The sequence below is a fragment of the Pleurodeles waltl genome, chromosome 3_1 (genome assembly GCF_031143425.1).
Source record: "Pleurodeles waltl isolate 20211129_DDA chromosome 3_1, aPleWal1.hap1.20221129, whole genome shotgun sequence".
Taxonomy (NCBI): Eukaryota; Metazoa; Chordata; class Amphibia; order Caudata; family Salamandridae; genus Pleurodeles; species Pleurodeles waltl.
In genome coordinates, this window is record NC_090440.1 from 1,375,355,620 (window position 1) to 1,375,372,944 (window position 17,325).

Sequence of the window (17,325 nt, forward strand, 5' to 3'; positions counted from 1 at the left end):
GGATTCAAAGTCTGCAGCATGCGGGTTAGTATTCAGCTTGGAAGCCTGCGTGCTCATTGAAATGGAAGATTCTCCCATGGGTTGGGCGCTTGTTGGGGCTACCCAGCCCTGTTGTTCTACCAAACCCAAGATGTGGTGTTTGATGAGTTGCATGGCTTGAGCTAAAGTTTGATTAACCGAGTGACGTACTCCTGCGTCGAGAGCATATACCAACTCTTGGTCAAAAGAACCAGCCGGTTCATCCAGATAATATAAATCCTCTGCTTGGTCTTCGTAGCCAGCCATACTGTTGACACAGCAGAAGGGCCCCAAAGGAGCAAAAATAACAATTAGAAGCAGGGCAGAAGAACAAATCAATTAGGGTGTGGAGGGAGCTGCCCTGTAAGGAGTTTAAATATATCCTTGCAAACAGGCCCAGCCTGAATAATAATTTATTTCAACCCCAGTGTACAGGCACTGGGGTGTAGGTGGGGAGCTGAGCCGGTGAAATGAGGTAAAATAACAGAGGATATCCTCTTTAGCTGAAACTGTTCAAAAGAACTGGAATTCACTTTGAAAGGGCTTAAAAGATAATTATCCCAAGCTCCGGTAGGAGCACTGCAGTCAGAGACCCCCTGGGGCAAGATAACAGACAACTCGGCCCGGCTCACGAAGCGCTCGGGGCTCGAGTAGTTATCAGGGCCCCCGGGGCAAAGCACACAACTCGCAGCTGAGCGCGAGCAACCTTGAAATAATCTGGCCTCCCGGGGCAGGGTAAACAACTCGCTGGGCAGAACAACAACTCGCGTCTCAGCACGAACACTTCTGAACGAAGGAAACTCCAGAGTGAGGCGTGCACATGGCTGCACGGCTCCTGATAACGCGCTCACACAGAACGCGTGCCATAAAAATTATATAATAAAATAAATATAACACCGGCTATAAAGAGAGGACTGCGCGAACGCGCGAGTCCTCGCTCCCCTGCTCCCACTCCACAAATAGTAAAGCGATCCAAAAGGACGCTTTAAAGGGAGGGAACCACCGCTCCCAAACACAAATAAAAGTACATACAAATACAACTTATCGGAGAAAAGGGAAAGAACCACTTTACTGGCTGCGAAGTAGCAAAGAAATAGGAGTGGCTGGGTGTGAGGCAACACTTTATATGCTTCCTCCTCCATGGTCATCACGTCACATTACAAGTGTTGGGATTTGTAGTTTTTGTTTTTCCATGATTTTCATTGGCTGCTGTTAAAAAATAAAGCATGGAAAGAGAAGCATAATCTGAGCCTCCGGTCCTGACATAGAATTCTCAGCTTGTACAGGTAGGGTACACATGGCGTGCACTTCCCAGGGTCGTCTTTATGGCATGCAACCAGTCCGGCCGCACCTGGCACTGACCATAGTGGGAACTCTGTGCATAAATAACGTATGTGTTCAAGAGCATCTGCTGCAGAGTTCCTTGTGTGGCCAGCGGTTTACAGTTTTTTAGGCAACAATAAAAGTCTCCAGATAACGCTGGTGATTAAGATTTCTGCTGGAGAGACATGAGTTTTGTCTAGTACCAGTTATGACTAATCATAAGGTAATGTAGCGTGCTAATATGCCTGCTGCAAAGAACGAGTAATATGCGGATCATAGAATGGTATTGGATGAGGATAGCATAGTGAGTTGTTAGTTTTGGTACAGACATCCTTTTGCTACTTGCAGTTCATAAGTGACAATCGTAATATATCACCGTGGTGGCTGCGGGGGCTTTTGTTACGCCACTGGGTAATACAGATGTTTGATGGGCACGTACATAAGTGCTGCTGAAGTAGCTTGTGAGTACTCTAATATACAATAAGATTCCCTTCAGAGCTGCTTCCAGGGCATATGTCTTTTAGCAGAAATACTTAAAAGAGGGTATTGTAAAATGTTCAAACTAGCCCTATTCTCACACAAATTTTTGCCAAGGATTTGTTGTGGGGAATGGTGAGACAGTGAGTTGGGCTCCTTCCCTTATTGTAATTAGGTGGCTTCATGTTGGCAGGATACCGTGTGCCCTTCGCTAAAAAGTGTCCCTTAAATGTCCAATTTGTTCAATCGAAACAGAACAAAGACCACAGCACCCAGAATGCACTGTTTCTTGCCTTAAAGCCTATGGCAGTAAAGATAAAGACAGGCGGTCGCCTGAAGCTGTTATTGCACACTTGACGTGGGCTGCTTTCTGTTCCTCCTCTGACACCTTGAATGCCCCGTGGATGTTGTCTTCCTTGGTGTGCCTCTCCAGCACACTCATCCGTCGCGGTCAGCTGAGCTTCATATTGAAACCAGCCGCCTCTTCTTGCGCAAGGTGCAGAATGAGTGCTCGCCATTGGCTCTGCCCCTTGCCCGTCACGGATACTCCTCCTTAAAAGGTGGTGGTGTTGGGTGAACGTGACCTATCCTGGGTGTGGAAGTGGGTTGTGCAGGGTCATGGAGCCCCGCTGTCTGGGCTTACTGCTCGCCCTGTGTGTCTTCCAGGGAGGTAAGTGTATAGTGGCATTGTCCGGGTTATGGAGTCTCATCGTGCAGCGGGGGAATGTTGTATGTGTGGATTTGGTATTCATGCTTGTGGATCACACCAGAGTCGGAGCCTTTCTACAACAGTGTGGAGCGCGAGGCAGGTGGAGTGAAAATATACCCATGCTATCCGTGGCCTCTCAGGTGAGACTGCAGTATTCGTGCTGTTTTGAGGTGCTCGCAGCCATTGCACGAGAGCCAGAGTCGGTGTAATGACTGTGTGCCTCAAAGCAAAAGTGAGGTCACACGTTACGAAGTACGTGGTGCCCCGTGCTGACTTGCCACTTACCGTTTGGGTATGGTAGTAAATAATCCAGTATTCTGAATATCTTTATGGTCTGTCGGAGGAGGCATGGGGTTTTCTGGGACATGAAGTGCTGGACGCATCTCTAGTAAACGTGCATTGACACATGAGCTTTTAATACATCTTTGTAGACCTGTGAGGTATGTGCCCAGGAAACTGACTGTTTTATTTGACATTTCCAGTGCATGCCATGCGTAAGTAGCGCATCCTGGCCGGGAGGCTGTGGAACATATCGTGTAACCTAATCCCGTACTTCCTGTTTCTGAAATTGTGTTACGGGTTCTGATCCTCGAAGTACTGTGAACACTGGCGGCCCTCGCGGGGCAGCACGTGCTGCACCAGTTTGAGGCAGGACACTTTATAGTCCTTTACCTTTTCACTTCCTCATTTATATTAAAAGCTCTTTCGATGCGTGCGAGAAAGCGGTTTGATATCCCTGCCCTTGACGGATTGTTAGGGAAGTTTGCGCTGCTACATGGTAGTGTTAAAAAAAAAAAAAAAAAAAAAAAAAAACGCTACACCAGACAAAACGATTCACATTGATAGCAGAAGTTTTAAGGGATGGATTGAAAATGTACCATCATAAAGTATTGGCAGGGTTCACTGGTACTTGCAGTTTTGTGTCTCCCAGGATTGCAAGTATTTTTGAGACGTTGGGCATTCTGAGACGTGTAGTACTGCACCCCCCTTGAAGGAGCTTCTTTGCGCTTCCGGACACTTTGCATTTCACCCTCTTACAAATGCATTTCCACTTATTCAGCAGCCCCCCCGCCCCCCACTACCCCGGCCCCTGTAATCGAATTACCAAATCAAGAGGCTGTCTGCTTAATGTGAGCCCCAAACTGCGCCTTTAAATCTTGTGCTTAACCTCTGGGATGAGGATGATAGGAGAGGCAACAGGCATTTGCAATGCAATCGGTCTCGCATGTTTTTTTTTTTTTTGAGTTAGAGCTATTGGCTTTGTAAATTCACAAATGGTCTCTTTCCACATAAATGAGTAAACCCGCCTCATTTTCTTTTCCTGCCATATAATTCCAGTGGGCCAGCATTTAACTAAATGACTTCCGTTTATCTTAAAACATACACAATAAACATTTACCAGAAATACACTTTTGGCATTATTATGTAATAATCAAAACACTATAATATAACTTGGGGCGGATTAAAGGGTGAAAGAAAAGTGAGTCAGGTGTAAAGCTGGAGGACAAGTGGTGTAGTAACGGTGTCATGGACCTTGGCTTAAGAAAGATAAATGACTGACTGTCATTTTGGTAGGAAAATACAGCAGTAATTAGTTGAGTGAGGTCCATAAGTCTCTGTGCCAATGTGTCACTACACCTGTTGCTCAATTGATAACTAGTTTTCAGGAGAGAAAGCGGGTGGGGCAGAAAAAGTGGAAGGAATACAATAAACAAAGGGGTCGCAAACAAAGGAAAGAAACAACACGAAAATCTAAACACAACAAAGAAATAGAGCAAACATGAGACGGAAGGAAGCTAGCAAACAAGAGGAAAAAATAAAGTGAGAAAAATGAACATCCGAGAAAAGAGATGGTGAGTGAAACCAGCAGCCAAAGAACCAGGGCATAAATGTACTGACACACTTCCCACAGACATACTGGGAAAACCACTTTGACACGTTAAGTCCTAACAAGTAACTTGTGGTTTCCACATACAGACGGAGAAAAATAGTATTATAGTAAAACATGAGTTGGCGGGTAAAGCAAGACAAACGCCAGCGGAATGAATAAAAATAAATAAAAAAAAAAAAAGTGAAAAGACAGTCAAAGGAAAGGGCAAATAAGACACTGAAAAGAAAAGTTAAAGAATGAATGCCTGAAGAAAAGAGGGAAGAAATAACCAAGTTTGGAAGAGGGAAATAAAAGAAAAAGAAGTAGAAATGGTCGAAAGATAAAAGGGAAACTGTTAACGTGTGGATTTTAAGAGCTGGAAACAAAAGTAGTGGAGAAACAAAACTTTGATAGTAAACAGTGCAGTAGGCTAAATAGACCCTCCCAAATAAAGATTGCAGATAAGAATAGATTTAATTGGCTCCCCCCACGTCTTCAAACTGAAGTCCTAGTGTGGAATATCAGGGGACACTGCAGAATAGCAGGAGGTGCATTAGAGTTGTATGTGAAGCCCAATACAGCAATATTGGGGTGCTTCAGATCAGGATTGGGGGTAGAGAGCTGTGTCTCGGCCCAGTGCTGGAATAATAGATAGGTAGTGGGTGAGCAATGAGAAACAGAGCCCCATGTAATACCTTGTATTGGAATAATGGGGTGCTGCAGGTTAGGGTTGAGGTGCACTGACCGTTGTATGTGGGCTGCAGTACTGGAATAGTAACAAGCACACAAGGTCAGTTGTGAGGTATGTTAATGGAGCTATGTGTGGGACCTAGTATTGGTGTGCCAGTGTTAGCCTGGAGGTTCCCTGGTAAGGCTGTGAGTGGTCCAGCATGGGAGTGGCACTGCCTCTGAACCACAGAAGTGGGGAGTCCTGATGGACGTGTGTGTGTCTTGGTACTGAGAAGAAATGTGCACTGAATGTTAGAATTGATGGCTTGAGGCGGAGTTGTGGTGGTGGCCATTAACGGTGGCATTGGATGTTAGACTTGCGGTCCACCGGATTAACTGTGTTTTTGCTCTTTGGTCCAGTATTGGCTTGGCAGTGGGACTGAATATTAGAACTTAGCTACTGTAGGTGAGTAGGGACCCAATATAGGAAAGGAAGTGACCTTGCTGGGGTAGAACTGAGGTGAATCAAGAAGAGGGCCCCCTTAATCAAAAGGAGATGGGGCATCCCCCCATATCATTTTTACCAATTAACACCAGTATTATTGGATTGACGGGTCAGGGAGAAGGATGGGTATCTCTATCTATCATCTAGACATATGAAAGGACTATGGTGATAAAGCTATGAGAAGAAACTTCTATTGTAACTGGGAGAATTATTTGGTGGAGTCCTAAAGAAGGTGGGGTTCATCATAAACCACTGAAACACGTTGTGAGAAAGTAGCCTCTTTCTAGCCTTGTTACCCCCACTTTTGGCCTGTTTGTGAGTGTATGCCAGGGTGTTTTCACTGTCTCACTGGGATCCTGCTAGCCAGGGCCCAATGCTCATAGTGAAAACCCTATGTTTTCAGTATGTTTGCTATGTGTCACTGGGACTCTGCTAGCCAGGACCCCAGTGCTCATAAGTTTGTGACCTATATGTATGGGTTCCCTGTGTGGTGCCTAACTGTCTCACTGAGGCTCTGCTAACCAGAACCTCAGTGGTTATGCTCTCTCATTTCTTTAACAGGCTAGTGACCAATTTCAAGGGAGGGGCCTGTGTCTCCCCAGGGCCTGTTTGGTGCGGACACACCCTGCTGTGTGTGGTTTTTTTATTTTTATTTTTTTACCTTTAAAATCTTCAATAAAGAAATTCGAACAATAAGTGGTGAGGCCGAAATCACAAAACCATGTTGTATTGTGTCAAGTGATATTCACCCTGAATATATTTTAACAAATTATTTAGTAGTTTTTGTAACAAAATTGTGAGCCTTATATTGTTGTGGTACTATATACAACGTCTTATGAAGTGTAGAGTATGTGACAGAGTGAGTGTAGATAGTTAATTTAGGGGAACTTTTTTTATTTATTTTTTTTTTATTTTTTTTTTTTTTTTTTTTTTTCTCTTCCTAGTAGAACTGAGGTGCACTGATAGAGCCGCTTCCAAGGTCCCAGTACTGGAACAGCAGTGTGTAATAACTGAGGTGCTCTGGCAGACAGTGTGTGGCTGTGGCACTGGCACAGCTGAGGGCTTGGAGTGTGTGAACTGAGGTGCACTGATGGACCTGTGAGTGGGATCCTAGTATGGAGCAGATGTGGGCACTGTTTCTAAGGATTGCCCTGCCCTGGTAGAGCTGGGTGAGGGGAAGTGGTGCTGTAACAGCAGTGGGCATGGAGTGCTTGGAAGGAGGTTCTCTGGCTCTGCTACATTTGGGTAGCAGAGCTGAAAGAGCAGGGATGCCGTAGAAGTTTCCTAAGTGATATTGGGTTACATCTGGGGGCAGGGGCCTCTGGATGGAGGAATGTTCCTAAATGCTTGTTGGGACAAAAGTGGGGGTAGCAGGTTAATTTACAAAAAACACTGAATTGCTTAATTAGGAAAGGTCAGGCACATCTAACTAAAAGTAGGAAAGGTAAAGCAGCCGCAATTTATTCGAAAATTCATGAAAACAATTTAGGGGTGTTCAGATAACCCAGGGTCTGCAACAAAAATTAGTAGGAAGAAGCCCTGAGAGGCAAGGCTATAAACCATTACAAGCAATCCTCCCTTGCTTTCAGTACCAGGGACCGCAGGTTGACCAAATGTGACTAAGAGCCTGACTTTTAGCCTTGTTTACAGGTAAGCTCAAACTGAGGTGCTCTGGCGCAGAGTATATGTGGGGTTCTGGCACAGCACAGGGCTTAGAGAATGTGAACTGAGGTGCACTGATGGAGCTGTGCCTGAGGTCCCAGTACTGGAGCATCACTTTGTACTGATAAGAACTGAGGTGCCCTGACAGTGTGTGAGGTTACTGGCACATTTGAGGGCTTGGTGTGAGGCACACAATGGAGCTAAAAGTGAATACCAGAATGGAGCAGAAGTGGGCACTGTCTCTAAGGACAGCAGAGCCCTGGTATTGCTACTCCCCTAGGCTATAAGCAATTACAAGTGGTCCTCTGCCCTTGCTCTCAGCACAGAGACCACAGGCAGGCACAAATGTTAAAGAAAATACAAGCTGAGGAAGGGTGGGAGCCAGGCAGCTGAGTGGATGCAGAGAACCCACAAAGACCAAAAGTGATCAAGATAACAGCCTGATTTATCACCTTTTTATTTACAGCTAAGCTCAGAGCAAAAATGCTCCAAGTGAATAGGAAAGCTTCCCTGGAGAGGAAACTAAGGTGTGTGTGTTCACCTCGCCACAGACCAGATAGACAGGACAAAGCACAACCATACAGTAGTTCCTGCCTGCTCCCTCACAGGAGGGGCAAATGCATAACTGACCACTAGAAACCAAGGATTTTTAAATGACACTAAAACTAACCAATTAAATGGCTGGAAGCCCACAGAAGTATACTTAAAAGTGTACAAGAGGTTGTGTGCTTACACCAGACATAAAAATGGGACCACAGTGATGAATGTGTAGCCCAGATCCTTGCAGTTCTTGAGCCAAAGTGCTTTCCCTATGCTTCACCTTACCTGGCTCTAGTTTGTCAGGGTGGCATGTTTCTAACCATGGTGTGATCTGAGTCTCCAGATTATTTTTATAAACCGTATGTGGCAAGTCACGAGGCATTTGAGGGTACAAAGTAGCCTCAAGATTTTTGGCATGTGTGCTTGGTTTTAGTGACCTAGGTCTCCAACAGTTAAAAAATAATTTTCAGTCATCTGAGTTTCATGTGAGCAAATAGACATGTGAATATTTTCTGTTGAGAATCTTACTCAAAACTTTGCTAGGAGTAACGTTTTCAGGCCTACTTCACAATCTTGTGATCTTCAGTGCTACATTTGTTCACATGGATGGATTTTAAAGAAATTGTTGTAACTTAACTGTAGTAACTTATTACAGTTGTTAATCTGTTACCATGCTTGCTGCCAGTAGCCAAGGTGAAGTCGTCTTTTTCTTCTACAGACCGTATCAGCAAAGTAAATTAATGGGTCTACACTGACAGGAGCAGGCAACTGAATTTGCCATGGTTTCATTTTTAGGTCTAGCCCACCTGTCTGATTGCAAATGATATATTGTGAGTTTACCAAGAACGTAAAGGGGCTTGGAGAGGGGCGGCTCCTCCATGAAGGGCAGCTGCAATACCTTTACAAGGAAACAATAAGTGTTTTTTCCTTGTAAAGGGGCGGGGCTATGGGGGTGACAAGTGTGGTGGGAGTGCTCAGCTTCTCACCCACCCTCAGAACACATCTGTTTGGCCGGTCATCTCGGGCCGGCCAAACACACGCGCACAGGGCTCTCCCAGTAACACTGTAGCGGGGCGGGAGAGAGCCTGCACGGGCTCCAGTCTGCCTGGGAGTGCCCTGGCTGGGTGCTCACAACCAATCCTGATGCTGCTTTGAGCAGTGTCTGGATTGTCCGCAGGGCAGGCTGGGAGCCTGTTCCTGGAGCCAGGAGAGGGGCGCGGCAGTGAATACAAGTTATTTTTTTATTTTGTTCTTTAAATTTTATTAATATTTTCTCCACCCCACCCTCTTTAACACCTGTAAGCTGTGACTGGGTTTGGAGCCTGCTCATTTTACCTTCATGTCCCAGCTTGCCAATCCTGTTTCCCTTTCCATGGAGCTTAGCCTCTTTACCATCTCTTCTGATTTCTTACTACTGCTTGTGCGTAATTGGATTTATTTGTTGGCACTTTGTTTTGTGTGCCTCAAGTGTTCTAGCTGTTTCCATTCTGTACCTCTCCCCTGCACTCCCATTGCTGTTGTACATGCGCTTCTCCTTGCCCCTCACACCTCTCCATGTTGTCTTGTCCTCGTCTATTTCCTTGTGTTTTGCTCCTGTGGTGTTCTCTTCTGCACACACATTACTGATTTCTCGAGCATTGCTTCTCCTCAACACCCCTACCCTGTGTTCTGCACCCTCTTACCCACTGCTTCAACCAGCACTCTGTCTTCCAATACCTGCCCTCCTTGTCTATCATACTTATTTTACTTACTGATCCATATTGGAAAGAAAACATTGCTTACAATTTGCAGGTTAGGTGCTCACACCTCCAAAAACGAGGCAACTGTTTTCTACTTTTGTTTTTCTTTAGATGTGCTGCACAGCATGGGGGGCCGCTGTATGGCCTGGCTAAAATCCATTAGCATAGCCAGTACAGCCCAAAGCTGGTTAAAATGTCTTCATATTATGCTAGTTCAGTCAGCAGTTTTCTTTACACCAATCCTATTTTTGAGTGATGTGCACTAAAACTAATGGGATCTTGTATGTAGGTTCACTCTGAAGATCATCTTGAGTCCCTGAATCCTTTGTCTTGGTGCTTGAGTAACCATGGCTCTAAATGGCCAAACAGATTAAATGGTTGCTACACTGGAGGGTTGCACGCTAACCTCAACAACACACTCACTTAACTGAGCTAGGGGCTCTTAATCAGCGCTTTGTTTTTTTGAAGGAAATTCTGAAACTGACTTATGAATGTCCCCTCTATTCTTCTACAGGTGCCGAGGATTGGGCTTCTTGGGCGCTGCCAGACTTTGGTGACTTGTATCATGTATCTGGTAAGGGTACTACTGGTGGTGGGAAGACTAATACATTTAGAATCAACTTGGGGTAAAACTAGGCCCCTCACAGCCAGTTGCATTTAGGGTCATTATGCCTGATTTTGTCCAGTTGCCAGGACTTAATTTCAGCTTGTGGTTGCCAGTGTCCAGCACTGGCCCTTAACTTTCAACACCTGCACTTATGTCAGCCTGTCACATGGTGGCGCTGTTTGTCTAAGTTGGAGAATAGTACAACAACGGTTATTTAGTAAATAGATCTAAAAAAATGGCTAATATATGCCACCCATGTCACTCTTAAGGCTTTGGGGGCCTGCAATAGACTGAACTGTCACTCCTGAAGGAGTGTGATGCTTACTAGTTGGGCTGGTATAGCCACTGGTGGTGCTGGCAGGGGCAATGGGTTGTGCAAGCTGCAGTGTCCTCCTGATGATAGCCGCCACTTACTTCCACAAACTAAGCACTTCCAGTCACTGGCTTTGCAGACAGGCCAGCATTTGTTAATCTTCCATTTTAAAATACAGGCCAGGCCCACCTCTTAGTTTAAACTCTGGGGCTATCTAGTTTGACTGTAAAGGGTGCCAAAGTTCACCAGAAATGAAGGTGATGCCCAGGTGTAGATACAGTGGGTGCCCCTGGTCGTTGGGAAGAAGGGTGGGGAAGACTCTAGAACAGGGCACCTGGGGTAGCCACCTGGAGCATCTGGGACTGCTATGGTCTCAAAGCGGGAAGAGGTAGGTGGGGAGGCACCTGGAACACCAAGGCAGCTATTGTCTCTTAATAAATCTTTCCACACAGGGACTCTGTACCTGCCATACGCTGAGATTGTGGAGCCATTCGAGGCCTGGTACAACCTGTCTGGTCAGGAGAGCTGCATCCAATACTATGATGGTAAGATGCCACAGTTTATCTTTGCACCCTATGTTACAAACCTAGTACCTACTCCCAGATTAGGCTAGACTTACGGCACATAACCAGTTTCCGCAGCCTACATTCTCAATTTTTACCAGTTTTGCACTCCCCACCCCAGTGCTAATCTCTTGGTTTTTTGTCAGCACCTCCTGCTGGTAATTGGGCCTGTTGCCTCGGAGCCTCCCTTGCATACAATCTTTCCAGCTCTGTTTCCTTATGCCCTTCTCTCATACCCTGTTCCATCAAGAATACAGCTAGATATTTAAGTGTGTATAATCACTTAAAAGAACAAAGTTTACAGGGATGTTATCGTTACTCTAATTTTATTGTCTCAAACAATAGAAATTCACCTGTTACATGTAGTTAGCTCAACTAACCATAGCTCATACCCCGGCCATGCAGTTATCATTTTCTCCTTTTTTTTATTTTTTTTTATTAAATTGCATAACTAATCATAAAAGTATAAACACATTTAATAACACACACTATAAAATCCCTTCAAAAACTCTATTCAGTATGAGATAAAAACGTAAATAACCCTATAGATTAAAAGTTTTATATCCTTGCTCCAAGCCAATACTACTTTCGGAAAGGAAAGAACTGCCAGTACTATTGCATCCTCTACAGATATTTTCTAATCCGTAGGGCACAGATATTTGGTGTAGCAAGTGCCTCCTTTTCCCTTGAATGACTCATAACAATTTCCTTAACTATCTTCCTGTCCATCTTTTTGATGTCCCTTGGCTTATTGAACAACTCTGTACAGCCTGACAACTTGATCACAGATTCTATAGACCTAGTAAAGGGATCGTAAGTTCATGCAGACACCCTAGGCAATCCTCAATAATATCCCTGTTCGGAGGCATTGGGTCTGCTCCGCAGTAATAGTGGGTCTAATATCACCTGATCTTCCACATAAAATAGTCCCAGTTCCTCATGCACAAAAAATTTTGAACTGGAGGGACCCACACCGACCGTCTCCTACAAAAGTGGTTCTCCTCAATCTGGCTAGCTCTAAAACTTCTGTTGCCCGCCCAGACAGCAGCGCTGTACATCAGCGCCAGTAGGCATTTTATATTGTACACCTGCACTAGCGGCAAAACTGGCTTACTACTCGGAGTAAGTTCAAATTTTTATGTGGTGCCACATGCCTGACTAAAGCGGGTACATCAATTTAAAATGCAAGGCTGCCAGTTACCACCTTGGGAATTCTCTTCACAGGAGTCGAGTGGGACATCAGATTAAAGATGGTTATCACAAAGAAGGTCAAAATGGCTGGAAAATCTGAATTATCTTCTGCAGAGTGTCCATGGCCTGGGGTCTATAGAGCACTGGTGTTGGCTGCATGACTGGGTCAGAGCTCAACAAAGCTGAAAACTGCTTGGAGTATTGCCTTAAAGACTTCTCACCAGCCTTTGCTTAGCACTATTGGGGGTGGTTTGAGTCCTGCATTGTTTTCTTGCATTCATGGCATGTCTTTGATTTACCTGAGGACTTTGAGCAGGGACAGGACTTCATGTTAGTCTGATCTCTGCACTGCCTTTAAATCTGGTGTCTGAAAAGCAACATTCGGACAGCACTGCATGCTTTTGGCTTGGAAATGTCTATGCCGAAGGATTGCACTTTTGTGGCTCAGTACTGTTAATTTTGGGGCAGTACAAAGTCAATGTGGAACTGTCACTACTAAGTGCCCCATGGAAGAAAATATCCAGATCTAGTCTGCTGTATATTCTAAAGGTGAGGAATCCGTGGTTTTAGGTATCCCTTGGTCTGATCTAGTGACCAAAACACGTACTTCCCACTGGCGCAACAGGCTTTCAGCTGTGTGTGGTTTTTTTTTTTTTTTTTTTTTTTTTTTTTTTTTTTTTTAAACTCTCCTATGACAGCTTCACCACATAGTTCCAATGAAGAACTAGAGTGATAAATTATATTCATGACAGAAGTGTGGAACACCTGTAATAGGAACTGTAGAGGAGATTGTCATAGAAATTGGGTTTAGTATCCTGGCATGCCAAACAGACATTTTCTGTAAATTCTCAAATACCTCCCACATCCTCGTAAAAGGAAAAAAAAATAGTTCTGGGAAGCTGAGTGAAATGTCTACTTTCAACAGTAGAAGTCTGTTGGTTCCTTAGTGGTCTGAAGCTTAAATATGGATCTAATGTTTTATAAATGTATTTTTGTTTATGTTCAACAATAAAGGATAATGTTATATTATTGTAATGAATGCTGTGTGCTGACTAGGATGTGTTCAGCTTAAAGCCTTTCCTATGGTGTAGGTTGAAGTAAATGTGCCTTGAAGAGTTGATGCAGATATGAAACCTGTTGGTTTAAAATGTTGGGGGTGGGGTGGTGAGAGGAGAGATTGTTACAAATTGGGTCTCTAGTTGGCAGGGGTATACACTTTGTCCAAGTAGAGACCACAAACCTCGCCAGGAGAAGTCAAAATCACGACCTAAATTAACATGTGCTCACCCTCTGGTTGCTTGGCGCAGAGCAAGCAGGCTTCACTTGGAAAGCAATGTATAAAGTATTTGCAACACACTTTCAGTAATCACACAAACACCACAACGATTATGTGACTAGATCAACATTAAAATGACCAATCCAATGGGTATTCACTTTTAAGAGGTATTGCATTAGTCAAACTTTTGTATGGGGCTTGTTTTGGTCTTTAAGATATTTTTTGAGAGTACAGGTGTCCTTCTGCAAGGAGCGCAGTGCAGATTGATCAGGGCCATTTGGGAGCGACCCAGGTCGAGTAGAATGTGTTACCTTTGGGATGCAAAGTGCAGCGGAAGCTTTAAGGCTGCTCATTCCTTCATGGTCCAGGAATGCACCTCCGCTGCCATGAGTTGAGGGTGAAGTGATCAGTGAGGGCAAGACGCAGAGTTGCGCCCAAGCCCGGCTCACCGGTTTGCGAAGGCCAGCATGTAGTGTCTGGAGCAGCTTCATTGCAGGCCACCTCCTGTGTTGCAAAGTCAAAGTCCTGATGAGACCAGTGGTAAGCCTCAACAAAGCCATGCTGAGGTCTTGTTGAGATGACCGGCAGGCTCCAAAAAACCTACTGATTTGGTGTGGAGTTTTTTTCGGGGACCTGTCGTAGAACCAGGGGCAAGTCCACACTCCCTTTGAGTCACTCTGGGGTCAATGGTTGATTCTTGGGTTGTGGGGCAGAGATCAGCAGTTTCTTGAAACTCAGGCACAGCAAAGTGGCAATTCTTCAGCACAGCAGTCTTTACTCCAGCAAAGTCTCCTGGAGTACAGAAGTGTACTGTTTTTAGTGAGTCAGACACCCAATACTTGTACTAAAAAGTGCCTTTGATGTGGGAGATGACTCTTAAAGGTTCCTGACGTCATAGGTTCCCCCTTCCAGCTTGCCTCCAGATAATCAGGGGGGGGGGCAGGTTATCAGCCCCTTAGTCAGGGCTCTGGCGCTACCCTTTGCACTGTAAGTGGAGCACTTCCCAATTTCATCAGGAACACACATAGGTATGCACTTGAGTATTGTGTTGTGGTTGTCTGAAGGGAATGCACAAGTGTAGCTGTCACCTGCCTAGGCCACATGTGTATTGGAGATGGATGTAGGCACACATGACAGTGAGGGCAGAAAAAATTTCGTCTTTCTAGAAGTGACATTTCTAAAATGGTAATTAATTTTTTACTAATGAAGAGGATTTATTCTTACTGTTCCAATGATACTAAACACAATTTATTTACTCCTCTCTGACCAGGAATTATGGCTTTGAAGTTTTATAAGTAATCACCAATGCTGACCTATGAGAGGGGTTGGCCTCACAGTAATGGGGGGGGGGGGGGAAGTTTGCCATTACCAGGACACAAACGTCTTAAAGTATGTGGCACCCTGCCCTATGGGTTACCCAGGGCATATCTTAGGGGTGTCTTTTATTCAAGAAAAGGGGAGTTTAAGGCTTGGCAAGGGGATTTGAATGCTAAGTCGGTGGTAGTGAGACTGCGCACACTGGCTCTGCAGTGGCTGGCTAGTTTACAGGGCTACTTAAGTGGGTGAATCAAGCGGTGCTGCAGGCCCACTAGTAGCAGTTAATTTACAGACCTTGGGTATATGGCATACAGCCTGACAAGGGACTTGTATGCAAATTAAATATGCCAGTTGTGGATATATCAATGTTGCCATGTTTACGGGGAGGAGCACATGCACTTTAGCACTTAGCAGTGGTAAAGTGCTTAGTTCTGGGGCCAACAAAGTTACAGCCCAAAAAAAAAAAACAGGAGGGCGAGGCAAAGAGTCAGACCTGGCATCCTTAGGATGTCTTGGCCCAAACAGCTATGTTAGTCACTTTGTCATTTTTAAGAATATGCCATATGAGATTGCAGCTTATGGTCAGTATCTCCTTTCCACGTTTCCTCAGACAATCCATCCTGTCTCTCCTAATGTCATTTATATTTAGCAACATTTGCGGTAAAATATCTATTTTTAATTATAGGTGCAGGCAGCTCTTTGCAGACTAAACAAATATTAACAGTGAATAGATATGTATATATATTTTTTTTTTTTTTGTAAAACCTGTTTCAATATATTTCTCCTAGATGACTAAAATGTTTAAGGTATTGCTGCTGAATGTAAAGTATCCAACACCTTAAATCTGGCACAGGGCCGGCTTTTAGGTGGTGCGACCTTACCGGGCGCTGTTAGCAATTTAAAAGCACCTGCTGAAAAGTTGCTTGTGCGTTTTAGCCTTCACGAAACCATTAATATCAAGATACCTCTTGTGATTCTGCTAGAGAGAGAGATGGGAGTTTTGCCTAGTGGTAGCTTTGACTCAAAGTTGCATGGAGGGTTAATATGCCTGCTACAAAAAAAACTATGGGGCATATTTAAGAAAAGTGGCATTGCACACAGTGCAGCGCCACTTTTCTTGCACCCATTAGCGCGCCCCCCCCCCCCCCCCCCACCCTAAATCCACCATGTGCGCATCATATTTAAAATACGCCGCAACATCGCGGTAGTTAGGGGACTAGCATCAGATTTTTTTTTTTTTTTATTTTTTTTTTTTTACGCTAGTCCGTCACTTTGCAGGATTAGCGTAAAATGTTAGTGCTAATCTTGCAAAGCACGCAGAGGCCCGTTGTAACCAATGGAAGCCTCCTTTTAAGGCCTGCTCTGAGCAGGCGTTAAAAGTGCCGGAAAAAAATGATGCAAGAAATCTGAGATTCTTTGCGTTTTTTGGGGGTTTTGTTTTTGTTCCCCCTCACGGGGATGCCCCCTTGGCATACATTATGCCTAGCGCAGGTATAATATAGCGTTAAGGCATAAAAAGTGGTGCAATGCATGTATTGCACCTCTTTGTAAATATGGCACCACGTTTTTGGCCTTCTAATGCCATATTAGTGTTAAAAATGACAATGTGGCATTAGAATGGCACTAGGGGGTCTTAAATATGCCCCTATGGCAGTGCTTAATTTATGCTTGTTTCCGGTGTGGAGCACCAGCACTTATCTTTGAGGACCTGCACTCAAGCATTTACTGCGAGAAAGACACATACAGAAAAGACTGAGGAAGAGAAAAATGAAAAAGCGTCACAATGGGGGGGGAAAAAGCAGACTTCAGCAAGTGAGCTGAAGGGGCAGGGAGTACCTGTAAATGGATTGAAGAGGCCCAAGATGGCTTCAGGATTACACTGCCTCTGTATTATGTGTTCACACATTTAATTGCAGCAGTGGCGTGTTTAAGAAGAGGGCTTTGGGCACTGCACCTCTAATTACAAATTAATCACTGTCCTATGGGGCATATTTGGAAAAGTGGTGCTGCACACAGTGCTCCGCCACTTTTTTTTGCCATTTGCATGGCACAGGCATAATGTAGGTTACAAAGTGGCACAATGCATGCATGTGCCATATTTACAAAGTGGCACCAGTGTTTAAATATACACTACTGGGGTGTTAGACTGGCACTAGGGGCTCTTAAATATGCCCTATATTTTGTGGCTCGGTGAGTGGATTAGTAAAGCCAGTCTTTACAAGTGCTTTAAAACACATGAATGTATGTAAAAAGGGAGAGATGAGGGGCACATTTGCTGGGTGCTAGTGGGGGAAACCGAGGAGGATGTCATTGGGAGGGGTGCCAAAATAAACTGTCCCACAGGGCACCACCAGTCCTAAAGCTGGCTCTGATAAGGCAGAGCATTAAAAACTGTCATTGTCATGCACTACCCAATTTTTATTGTTATGAGACTGATTCAGGAGCTTTTGAAACTAAAAGGAACATTTCCCATAAACATTCTGTCTTCTGCACAGGAAAGTGAATTATTCTAAAGCTGTTTTCCAGAAGGAGGCCTCTATGATGCA

At 44.5% G+C, this 17,325-nt stretch overlaps 1 protein-coding gene across 1 annotated transcript in view; it reads left to right on the plus strand.

Moving 5' to 3' along the window:
• Nucleotides 1–2,338: 2,338 nt before the first annotated feature.
• Nucleotides 2,339–17,325, plus strand: part of LOC138285215 (digestive cysteine proteinase 1-like) — a 32,257-nt gene continuing 17,270 nt past the window's right edge. Inside the window, exons 1-3 of the mRNA XM_069224881.1 lie at nt 2,339–2,488; nt 10,027–10,086; nt 10,885–10,977. Coding sequence (XP_069080982.1) covers nt 2,437–2,488; nt 10,027–10,086; nt 10,885–10,977 — 205 coding nt within the window. The 5' untranslated portion in view covers nt 2,339–2,436. The remainder of the gene's footprint in view (nt 2,489–10,026; nt 10,087–10,884; nt 10,978–17,325) is intronic.